The sequence below is a fragment of the Pan troglodytes genome, chromosome 9, assembly GCF_028858775.2.
Source record: "Pan troglodytes isolate AG18354 chromosome 9, NHGRI_mPanTro3-v2.0_pri, whole genome shotgun sequence".
Taxonomy (NCBI): Eukaryota; Metazoa; Chordata; class Mammalia; order Primates; family Hominidae; genus Pan; species Pan troglodytes.
The window spans coordinates 113,948,496-113,961,299 of record NC_072407.2 but is presented as its reverse complement, the minus strand read 5'-3'; the positions used below and the strand labels follow the sequence as shown (position 1 = coordinate 113,961,299).

Genomic DNA, 12,804 nt, shown 5'->3' with positions numbered 1-12,804 from the left:
CCTATTAAATGTAAAAAAGGTAAAAAGTTAGCAAGTTTACCAGTATATTAAAATACTAGAAAGAGTTCCATATGACCTCAATAAATTAGGAAATGTGCATTAAAATAGGATGGAGTTTTATGAGAAAAAAAATAGGAGGAAGAAAACAAGGACACATAACATACATACAAGACAAGGAACAATTAGCCCTAAATAGAGCAGATTACACAGGGTTGGGATAGGAAAGAAAAGGTCATTAGAGCATAAATTATGATTCAGCAACAAAATGAAGTTAGTAAAAACATGATCTGGGGAGTGTTTATAGAAGCACAATTTACATGAGCCAGTAAAGTAATCTTTTTTCTGCCACTGATAAGGTTTTTATTAGGGCACTGTATCCTGTTTTGGTCTCTGTACTTGGCTCTAAAGGATACAGACAACTTTTAGCTAGAGTCACAAACATCATTAGTTTGCTCAAACACATACTAATCAGCCACAGTTCCTGTAGAGGAAAGTTGGAAACATTCTAATGCTCTAAGACAACTCTGCTCAATTTCTTCTCTTCTATGAGCTTTACACAGACTTTTCTGGCCTTAAGAGTTACACTTAGGCTCAAGGACAGCACAATGGAACTGGCTATCATAAACACTGGCACCTCATATGCAAATGTCAGAACCACTGGACTGGGCCCTGACAGGTTCCAGCCATGCCCCCATGTGGTCACAGTTAAGCACTGGCACTGGGACTGCACAGATTCCATTTGTGGGAAATAAACCAGCACCCCACCCTACCTTCCTACCCTCCTACTAGCACAAACCCACAAAGCACTGCTAAGGGGTATCCCTTTAAAGCCAAACATAAACTGAGGGGAGAAAAAGGGCTTAGGTGCCTTTTTGCTTGTTGTATTGTTACTTGAAGCCGAGAACTCCGAGAATCCTCCAGAATTCAGGTTTCAGAGGCCACAGTTACCTGGAGCAGCTGGATTCAGACGGGGACCTTTGTTGCCCTTCGTACTGCTGCACTAGGGCCCGCACACTCCAGTATGGATTCTCAATTTCCTCATCCATGCTGCTGTTCCTAAAGTCAAAGGACCCCAGCAAAGGGAAGGTGTCAGTCCTTCAGATCAGATCAACTCATCAAGTACAGAGAGACTGCCACTCTGCGAGCAGTATACACACATGAGTAAGACAAAACCCCTGCCTCAAAGACACTTGGTACCTAGCAGGGAAGGCAGACAAAAAACAAGTAATTCACCAACCTGTGCAACGCCTCAGGGTCCTGCTCTCTCTTAGCAGATACACAACCCACAAAGCATTTCCTGCCATGACTCCCAAGACAACCTGACCTTTGGGTACATTCCAGAGTGGAGCTTCCTCTAGATGAACTGGAACACTGCTCCCACGGACCTCCCAGTGAAGAAAACCCACTGTGCCAAAAGTGTATATTTAAATTTTGGGCACCAGAGCAAAAACTTACACATAAGATTCCTTTACTTTTGCTAAATGCAAAATAAAAATAAACATCTCAGAAGAAAAGGCTTTTCTCTTTTGAGAGTGCCCTCCCCTACCTCCCCACTCCATGTTCTTTTCTGCAATCTGGGGCTGTTTGGGTGACGTTTCTATCTACTGCACTGTATCATCTAACAGAAGAAGTATCAGAGAGAGGGATCAGTTCCCACCCCCAGATTTCTACCCTTACCTCTGTCTATATCGAAAGACATCCCGTCCTGATCGGGACATGTCATGACACACATCGGCCAGAGCAGCAGCTGCTCCCTGGGCAACAGCAGTGGCACAGTGTGGTCGGTGACTTTGCAGAGGGGCTCTGGAGTCCCGTCCTTGGTTCACCGTCCTGCTAGAGCCAGGTTTGAAATGAGCTGCCAAGGCAAGGACCAGCCTCATGATAGACTTCAGGTTTCCATCCACAATATCTGAAGGATAAAACGGACCAAGAATAAAACAGACCAAGAGGTCCTAAGAGGGAGGCAAAAGCTGAGGACTTCTGCATTTAATACATATTGCTAGTGATACAGGTAAGCAAGGCAGTCAGGGTCTCAAGTCCTCACAAAGCTCTGGGCAACAAGGGAGACCGAATATATAACAGCAATGACAATAAAGTAAGATCATGTGTTTTGATAAGACAAGTACAGGATTCTTTGGGAGGTCAGAGTAGAGACATCTTATCTAGATGGCTCAGAGAAGGATTCCTAGAGGAAGTGGGTTCTAAACTGAGACTTGATTGACAAAAGAGTAGCATATTAGTTAGACAAGAGAAAGACAAAGAGTATTCCAGGAAGAGGGAACAGCAGGTGTGAAGGTCTTGAAGTGGGAGAGAGCATGATATATTAGAGCTATGCCATCTAATATGGGAACCATTAGCCACCTGTAGCTATCAAGCACTTAAAAAGTCACTAGTCTGAAATGAAATGTGCTCTAAGTGTAGTATGTACTTAGCATACACACATGCCCCCAAAATGCAAAATATCTCAGTAACTTTTTATATTGATTTCATGAAATGGTATTTTGGATATACTGAGTTAAATGAAATATTATTAAAATTAATCTCACCTTTTTTTTTTTTTTTTTTTTGAGATGGAGTTTCACTCTTGTTGTCTAGGCTGGAGTGTAATGGCGTGATCTTGGCTCACTGCAATCTCTACCTCCCAGGTTCAAGCAATTCTCCTACCTCAGCCTCCTGAGTAGCTGAGATTACAGGTGCCCGCCACCACGCCCAGCTAATTTTTTATATTTTTAGTAGAGATGGGGTTTCACCATGTTGGCCAGGCTGGTCTTGAACTCAAGACCTCAGGTGATCCGCCTGCCTCAGCCTCCCAAAGTGCTGGGATTACAGGCGTGAGCCACTGCGCCCGGCCCACCTGTTTCTTTTTTTATGATGTGGCTATTAGAAACACTTTTTTTTTTCCCCCAGGCTGGAATGCAATGGCACAATCTTGGCTCACTGCAACCTCTGCCTCCTGGGTTCAAGCGATTCTCCTGCCTCAGCCTCCTGAGTAGCTGGGATTACAGGTGCCCACCACCACGCCCAGCTAATGTTTGTATTTTTAGTAGAGATGGGGTTTCACCATGTTGGCCACACTGGTCTTGAACTCCTGACCTCCAGTGACCAGGAGTGTGATCAGGGAGGCCTAGCCTCCCAAAGTGCTGGGATTACAGGTGTGAGCCACTGCACCCGGCCTGCTATTAGAAACCTATGTGCTTAAGTTACCTATGTGACTTGCATTCTATTTCTGTGACACAGCACTGTGGTGGAGGAAGTGAAAGAAGTTCAGCATAGGCAGAGCCCAGAATGCAGGGGGAGACAGGGAAAGGTGAGGCAGCAGGGGGGTGCATCAGAGGGTGGATCACACAGGGCATGGGAGGCCACAGGAAGGACTCTGGATTTTATCCTAAGGGTCCTCAGATACGGAGGAGTGGCATGAGTATAGGTACTCTAAGAAAGATCATTCTGACTGCAGTGTGGAGAGCAGATGAGAAGGGGACAAAAATCAATGCCGCAGGACTAACTCAGACTGTTACACTTCTCCAGGTAAATGACAATGATGTCCTAAATGGCAGTGTTCCCTCAAAATAGCTGACTTTAATGGGCCAGATCCCCAAGCCCACTCCACATGGGAACCAGATCAGAGGTATCGTGGAACTCTAAATTTTGCCCTAGAAATAAAAGAGGAATGTAGGCAGAAAACAGTGTGGTAAGTCTGGTGAAAGTCAATGTAAGGAAATGGGTAAATTTTTATTTTATTTTTTAGCTTTGTAGCCTTTAAATATACAAGCCTTGGAAAAGGATTATTTGTGTTTGTTTTTTTTCTTTTTCACCTTTTGTTTTAGAAGCAGGTGGTACACATGCAGGTTTGTTACAAAGGTATATTGTGTGATGCTGAGGTCTAGGGTACGATTGAACTCATCATCCAGATAGTGAGCACAGTACCCAACAGGTAGTTTGCAGCCCTTCCTCCCTCCCTCTCTCCCTCCTCTAGTAGTCCCCAGTTTCTATTGTTCCCATCTTTATGTCCCAATGTGCACCCAATGTTTAGTTCCCAATTATAAGTAAGAACATAATGGTGTTTGATTTGCTGGTTCTGCATTAGTTTGCTTAGGATAATGGTCTCCAGCTGCATCCATGTTGCAGCAAAGGACATGAATTTTTTTTTTTTATGGCTGCATAGTATCCTATGGTATATATATATATATATATATGGTATATATATATATGGTGTGTATATATATGGTATATATAGTATATATATATAGTGTGTGTATATATATATATATATACACACACCACATTTTCTTTATTCACTGCACTGTTGATGGGCACCTAGGTTGATTCCATGTTTTTGCTATTGTGAATGGCGCTGCAGTGAACCTACGGGTGCATGTGTCCTTTTGGTAGAATGATTTATTTTCCTTTGGGTATATACCCAGTAATGGGATTGCTGTAGTTCTTGGAGAAATCTCCAAACTACTTTCCACAGTGGCTGGACAAAGTTACATTCCCACCAACAATATATGTGTCCCCTTTTCTCCACAGCCTTGCCAACATCTGTTATTTTTTGACTTTTTAACAAAAGCCAACCTGACTGGTGTGAGATAGTATCTCATTGTGGTTTTGATTTGCATTTATCTGATTAGTGTTGATGAGCTTTTCTTCATATGTTTGTTGGCCACTTTTGAGAAGTATCTGTACATGTCCTTTGCCCACTTTTCAATAGGGTTATTTGTTTTTGCTTGTTGATTTAAGTTCCCTATAGATTCTAGATATTAGACCTTTGTCAGATTCATAGTTTGTGAATATTTCCTCCCATTCTATAGGCTATCTGCTTACTCCCCTGATAGTTTCTCTTGCTATGCAGAGGCTCTTTAGTTTAATTAGATTCCAATTATCAATTTTTGTTTATGTTGCAATTGCTTTGAGGATTTATTAATAAATTCTTTGCCAATGCCAATATCAAGAAGGGTTATTTCCTAGGTTTTCTTCTAGGATTTTTATAGTTCAAGGTCTTATATTTAAGTCTTTATTCCATCTTGAGTTAATTTTTGCATATGGTGATAGACAGGGATCTAGTTTCATTCTTCTGCATATGGCTGGCCAGTTATCCCAGCACCATTTATTGAATAGGGATTCTTTTCCTCATTGCTTATTTTTGTTGAGTTTGTCAAAGATCACATGGTTGTAGGTGTGGAACTTTATTTCTGGGTTCTCTAGTCTGTTCCATTGGTCTATGTGTCTGTTTTTATACCAGTACCATGTTGTTTTGGTTACTGTTTTTTTTTTTTTTTTTTTTTTTTGAGATAGATTTTCGCTCTGTTGCCCAGGCTGGAGTGTAGTGGCGCAATCTCGGCTCACTGGAACCTCGACCTCCTGGTTTCAAGCTATTCTCCTGTCTCAGCCTCCTGAGTAGCTGGGACTACAGGCATGCACCACCACACCCGGCTAATTTTTGTATTTTGAATTTCTTTTACCTCTTTGGTTAGATGTATTCCTAGATATTTCTTTTTTGTGTGTGGTCATTGTAAGTGGGACTGTGTGTGGGATTGTGTTCATAATTTGTCTCTCAGCTAGAATGTTATTGGTGTATAGAAATGCAACTGATTTGGCCAGGCGCGGTGGCTCATGCCTATAATCCCAGCACTTTGGGAGGCTGAGGCAGGTGGATCACTTGAGGTCAGGAGTTCGAGACCACGCTGGCCAACATGATGAAATCCCATCTCTACAAAAATACAAAAATAAGCCAGGCATAGTGGCGCATGCCTGTAGTTCCAGCTACTCAGGAGGCTGAGGCAGGAGAATCACCTGAACCTAGGAGGCGGAGGTTGCGGTGAGGTGAGATCACGACACTGAACTCCAGTCTGGGTGACAAAGCAAACTCCATCTCAAAAAAGTAAAATAAATGCTACTGATTTTTGTACACTGATTTTATATCCTGAAACTTTACTCAAGTCATTTATTAGTTCTAGGAGCCTTTTGACAGAGGCTTTTGGGGTTTTCTAGGTATAGAATCATATCATCAGTGAAGAGAGATAGTTTGACTTTTTCTTCTCCTATTTGGATGCCTTTTATTTCTTTCTCTTGCCTGATTGCTCTGGCTAGGACTGCCAGTACTATGTTGAGGAGGAGTGGTGAAGGATTCTTTGATACCTTCCACAAGGTGCTCTCAATGATCAGTACTGGCCTCATCTAAATGATCTAAACACAGAGAACACTAATATAATAATCCAACATGAGCCGTTCTGCCCCTATTATCATGAGACCCAAAGACAATCAGACCCAGGAACTGACGCTGAAACAAAACCAGATCTATAGTCAGTGCTCGAGAAACAGCAAAAGAACTAGGGAGCCTATGCTCTCTAAGAACACCTACACTGTTCCTCCCTTGAAGCCTGGGCTCAAAATAGCCCAGCAAACCCATCTGGGCCAAGCCACTACAGAAGAGGGCAGATGCAGAGGTCATAGAGCTGCTTTCATCCTGCCTAGAATGTTCTATGATATCCAAAAAAGGGCTATAAAATATTTCCCTTCTAAAAAACTAGATGGAAAAAATGTAGGTTATGAGTATCTTAAATAATATTTTGTCATGAAACCCAAGGAACTTAAAAAACATAAACTCTTCATTTTTGATGACTTAAATGAGAAATTCTAAAATTAATATCCCAATATTGTAATTTCTTCTCTCTTTTTTAAAAAATAGAGACAGAGCCTAACTATGTTGCCCAGGATGGTCTCAAACTCCTGGGCTCAAGTGATCCTCCCGCCTTGGCCTCCCAGTGCTGGGATTACAGGTGTGAGCCACCATGCCCAACCATAATTTCTTCTCTAACCACTAATTTTCCTACATACACTAAAGCAAATCTGTATTCAATTAAAATGAATGCCCGGGCACAATGGCCCACGCCTGTAATCCCAGCACTTTGGGAGGCCAAGGCGAGGCAGGTAGATCACTTGAGGTCAGGATTTCGAGACCAGCTTGACCAACACAGTGAGACCCCATATCTACTAAAAATACAAAATTAGCCTGGCATGGTGGCACATGCCTGTAATCCCAGCTACTTGGGAGGCTGAGGCAGGAGAATCACTTGAACCAGGGAGGCAGAGGTTGCAGTGAACCAAGATTGTGCCATTGCACTCCAGCCTGGGCAAGAAGAGTGAAACTCCGTCACAAAAAATAATAATCATGAAATATAAAATAAAAAATAAAATAAAATTAATGGAGACTTTCTATCTCCCCCCAGGTTACAGCCAAGGATTTTCCTGAGGCTAGCACTCACTGGTTAAAGTATACTCATGCACCAAGGATGTGATGAGGCACTGACCTTTAGCCGAAGTCTGGTGCATACGAATCTTTTTAGAGGCCACAAACTGTAGCACTTTCTCCACATTATTCTTCATCTCCTGTTGGTTACTGGGACTCAGCTGTACCCCACTCAGCTTTTCTCCTGCTGTTAGGAGAGAGAAAATATAGGAAGTTATAGGGAGGAATATTATCAAAGTTTCATAGCAGCTAGACACAGAGGAAGGGAAGATTTGATGTGAACACCAACATTATACATAAATATATAAATGAGTTAAGTCCTGGTGTTTGTCATTTAGATGGGAAATAGGAAAATGAAAGCCTTTTGGAAGGCTTTCAAATTTATACTTAGGGGTCTGTGAAGTTACTGTGTGTACATTTATTCAGTCAACAAATATTCACTCAGCATCTACTGAGTGGCAAGTAATCACTATTCTGGGCACCAGAGAAAAAGGAGAGAAAAAGAACAATAAAGTCCCTCCCTTCATAGAATTTATATCTGCAGGAGTGGCAGACAACAATCAAGTTAACAAGTAAGTGTTTAATATAATTTCATAGTAGCAATAAGTGCTTGAGAAAAAATAAAGTACAGTGATCATGGTCTCTCTGATAATACATTTGGCAGCACCTTGAATAAAGTAAAGCATGTTAAGATTTGAGGAGGAAGCATTCCAGACTGAGGAACCACAGGGACAAACCCCAAGCTCCGCTTACCTGAAGAACAGCAAGAGCAGTGTGGCTGGGGGAGTGAGCAAGGAGTCAAGTCCTAGGAAAGGCTAGACAGGCAAGCAATGCCAGGGCATGCGGGGCTTTCTGGACCACAGCAAAGGGCCTGAATTTTATCCTAAGTGTAATGAGCAGCCAATGGAGAGTCTGAGACAAGGGAGTGACATAATCTGGTTTATGTTTTTAAAAGTTGACTGGCAGGGTGCCATGGCTTACGCCCGCGCCCGTAATCCTAGCACTTTGGGAAGCCAAGGCAGGGGAATTGCCTGAGCCCAGGAGTTCAAGACTAGCCTGGGCAAGATGGTGAAAACCCCGTCTCTACAAAAATAATAAAATAAATAAAATGGACTCTGTGTGGAAATAGACTATGGAGAGAGGAAACAGGGAGATCAGTCTGAAGCATGATGAAAATAGTCAAGGCAGGACATGATGGTTTGGGCTAGAGTGGAAGAGGCTGACTGATGAGAAGTTAGATATCAGGTATATTGTAAATACAAAGCAGACGGCACATATGAAGGATTCGATATAATATATGACAAAAAGGACAATTAAGGACACCTTCTAACTGTTCTGCTTTAACACCTAGGCAAATGATAATGCAGTGTGTTACTCAGATGAAGAAACTTGGAGAATAAAGGGATTGGTAGGGGGAAGGACATCCAAATTTCTGATTAGGATGTGTGAAATTCGAGTTGCATGTTAGACATCCAAGTAGAGATGTTGGATATTCATGTCTAGAACTCAAGGAAAAATTCAAGCCTAAAGATACAAATTTGGGAAGAAATCACTTAGGAGTAGAGAATATATAAGAGGGCTGAACCTGCAGCACTCCAGGATTAGAGGTCAGGAAGGAAATGAAAAGCCAGCAAAAAAATGAAAGGAGCCTGAGAGGAAGGAAGAAAACTAGAAGTTAATAGGATTCTGGAAGCCAAGTAAAGAAAGTGTTTGAAGAGAAGGGCGTTATCAACTATGTCAAGTACTGCTATGTTTAATAAAATGAGGTCTGAGGCCTGGCCACTGGATTTGATAAGGTGGAGGCTTGGCCACTGGATTTGATATGACCTTGAGGAAGGCGGTTTCAGTGGAGTGGGATCAGAAGCCTGATAAGGGCAGATTAAAGAAAGCATAGGAAATAAGGAAGTGGATCCAGTGAGTACAGGCAAAATCTTGTGAGGAGCTTTTCTATCTAGCAAAGTCACAATAGAAAGTTGTGTTTAAGAACCTGGGTTTTGGCTGGACGCGGTGGCTCATGCCTGTAATCCCAGCACTGTGGGAGGCCGAGGCAGGCAGATCACGAGGTCAAGAGATCGAAACCATCCTGGCCAACATGGTGAAACCCCGTCTCTACTAAAAAATACAAAAATTAGCTTGGCGTGGTGGTGCACGCATGTAGTCCCAGTTACTTGGGAGGCTGAAGCAGGAGAATTGCTTGAACCCAGAAGGTGGAGGCTGCAGTGAGCCGAGATTATGCCATTGCACTCCAGCCTGGCAACAGAGCAAGACTCCGTTTCAAAAAAAAAAAGGCGGGTGGGGGGGAAAACCCTTGGTTTTGCAGGGGAGGGAATGGGAAAAAAAGGGCCTAGGTTTTGGAAAAATAAGACTACATATTCATATTACTTGTATAGACATAGAATGGGAAGTTTCTCTGGGAAGAAATGCAAGAAACTGCTAACACTAGCTGCCTCTAGAAGGAAAAATGGGTAGCTGGTGGGGGGACATAAGTGGGAAAAGGAGGTTTGATCTTACATCCTTTTGTACATCTGGATTTCCTACTAGTCCACGTATAACCTATTCAAATAAATGAAACATTAAATGTTTAAAACAGGCTTTGGAATTAAAGCAGATCTAGGTTTGTACCTCTATTTTGGCACTTATAGTTATGTGACTTTGTAAAGTTGCTTAGCCTCTCTAAGCCTCATAAAATGAATACAATAGTACTAGTCATATTATACACCTATCATAAATAAATCAAAATAGCATGCTTAGCTATTTTGTTTGACTCATACTAAGTACTATTTATTTTTATAAATCTTCTCTTTTAAGCTTGTTTCCTAAAAGTGGGGATAATATTATGTTTCCCAAAGATGTGATGATTAAATGAAATTAAACAAGATAGGAAGTGTTTAATCCTAGCAGTTGCTATTACCGTTGCCATTATTACCATCATTACAGATGAATACTCTGATGAATTCATAAACTGTCCCTATGAGGTATTCATGGATGGGCTGCTTGTTGCAAACCTAGCTTCTTCCATACCACTTGCAGGTCCTATATCCCTCAAGAACTCAAAGCAAAATCAGCTAACTAATGTAACAATAAATGTTTGAGAACCTATTATGTGCATTTGGCTAGAGCTTGCATGAACAGAAAAACATTATACTATGCCTGCTCTTAAAGAGCTCAGATCACACAGGATAGGTAATCAAATGATTACCACATAATTACCATTCGATGAGAGAAATAATAATAGAAATATGGACAAATGCTATGGAAATAAGGTTATGGTACCATCTAGTAAGAATGACTGTCAACAACCCCAGGGTTCAAGAGGAAAAAACATTTTATGAAGTATTATGGTAGAAGGGTCCTTTTGCCAGTAACATCCCTCTTTTTGCCTGACTACTACTTCCTTCTCTGGCCTTGGTTTAGATACCAATTCTTCTGGTAGGCCTCAGTTCAGATATCAGTTCTGGTAAGCCAATCCCTGAGCCCCTAAGACTGGGCTGGGTGTCCCTCCTATGTGCTCCCATCTGTGCTTACCCCACTGGAGTACTAAGTACATTAATGGAATTGACTTCACTTTCCAGCCTTTCCAACTAGTTTGGTAGACTCTTGAGAGCATGGACTATTCTCATCCTCATATTCCCAAAGCATACTACAGTGCCTGGGACACAATGTTTATTGACTAATAAATAAATGAATTAACCTTGGGCAAGTATTTTAAGTCTTCTCTACCTCCACTGCCATATATTCTAAAGAAAAAATAACCTGCTCTAAAGGGCATAAGAAGGATAAAGAAGGCCAGGTTCTGATCTATGTACTCTAGTATCAGAGTCCAGGGCCAACTGACCAACAATCTCGATGAGATATGCCAGGATCACCCCATCCCGGAGATCTTGTCGCAGGTCCTGCACAGGCTTCACTGCTGGCCTCTTCTTCAGCTGTGCATTCACCCAGGCCACATAGGCCTGCAGCTGTTGCTGGAAAATAAAAGATATGAGTAAGGGAAAGGTGGCATATTAATCTCCACCCTTACCTCATACCCTCTGAGGAAGCGTTTGTGACTGGGGTATAATAAACAACCTATATCCAGAAGCAGGAGAAATTTTTGAGGAAAGAAAGAAGAAAGATTATATCATGGTCAGACACACAGCATGTTCACAAATTCTCTAGTTTTATGCTAATCTCCAGTGATAAGCTAACCTCGGACTTGGGTGGCACTGTAGACACACATAAGCAGATGAGTCTTTCAATGACTATGACTCTTGCTTTCCTCAAGTTTTTCTCTGTTGACCAGGAATGAGGGCTTGGCCCAGAACCACAGCCAGTTTTCAGGTCTATTCACGACTGCCAGCAACCCACCTCACTTCTCAGAAACAATCACTCGTGCCATATGCATAACAGACTCTGATACTCATACGAATTGCTCTTGGGCAACCAGGAATAAACAATAAACCATGCTCAGAGCTGCCTCTCCCATAGCTGCTTTCTTCAAAATGAGACTTAAGTGAAATCATCTCACAGTCAACCCAAGATTTATTCTCCTGAGCCAATAATCCTAGGATTGCTACAGAGTTAGTTTTAATCCATGCTTTATATTGTCAAAGAGGATCTGGTTACCGAAAACCTACACAAAGAAGGAAAAAGAAAGTCTATAGTGAGCAATGTTACTGAAGACTAAGAGGCATTTTCATTTACTTTTAGACAAAGCTAGGGCCCAGTATTATCAGAAACTGGTCAGGCATCTACGTAGGGACATACAACTCATTCCAACCCTTGGAAACCTTACATATTACATTTTGTCCATTAAACAGAACTGGTATTCAGATGTTTATGCTGATTATTTGGTCAAAAGATGGGCACTAATATCAAAATATCACACAAACAATGTCACTCTCCAAGTAGCAGCTCTGACTGGTTTCTTTGCAGCCCAGGACCCTGAGCCTAAAATTTAACTTCAAGGGCTAATTGTATTAATTTATAATTTGGTTAAAATACAGTTGATTCCTAAGCCCCAAGTACTTCCTTAATGAAACAATGTTGGAAATTACTCACTGGCTGCTTCCTGAACATAAATTAAATCGTCATTATTTTCTCTCTTTGTCAATTTGTGAGAATAAATAACATCGTTTGGAAGACAGTGCTGAGACAACAATCCATCAGCCACTGACAAACTGTAGGAAGTGCAACGATCAGGAGGAGGTGGGAGGAGGAATCTAATATTTATTGAGTACCTATCATGAACTAAACCCATTTTTGGTGTTTGACCCATGTTTTAATTAGTGAAGGTACCTGGGCCAGGGCCTGACATAAAATTGACGCTTACTACATGTATTAAATGACATTATTTTTGTCATCGTCATCCAATTCAATTCTCAGAAAAACACTAGAGTTAGCATTATCTCCATTTTATGGATGAGGTTCAGAGAGGTTATGTAACTTCTCTAATGTCCCCACAGCTAGCACATAGCAGACATGGTATTAAAACCCAGTAATGTTGTCCATGCATTTACCAAGGGCCTCTTGCTATCCAACTTACTCCACAGAACAGAAATGGCTGCACCTTCTGCCTC

At 41.6% G+C, this 12,804-nt stretch overlaps 1 protein-coding gene across 6 annotated transcripts in view; it reads right to left on the bottom strand.

Moving 5' to 3' along the window:
- DIXDC1 (DIX domain containing 1) overlaps window positions 1–12,804 on the bottom strand; it is a 97,527-nt gene that overhangs the window by 48,616 nt on the left and 36,107 nt on the right. For all 6 annotated transcript variants that reach the window (XR_010147307.1, XM_009424149.5, XM_024347405.3 and 3 more), the window contains 4 exons: window positions 11,082–11,211; window positions 7,308–7,433; window positions 1,678–1,909; window positions 949–1,056 (listed from right to left, as the gene is read on the bottom strand). Coding sequence is in view for 5 of the 6 variants with exons in the window: in XM_009424149.5 (XP_009422424.2) it covers window positions 949–1,056; window positions 1,678–1,909; window positions 7,308–7,433; window positions 11,082–11,211 (596 nt within the window). In the remaining variant the exon portion in view is untranslated. The remainder of the gene's footprint in view (window positions 1–948; window positions 1,057–1,677; window positions 1,910–7,307; window positions 7,434–11,081; window positions 11,212–12,804) is intronic.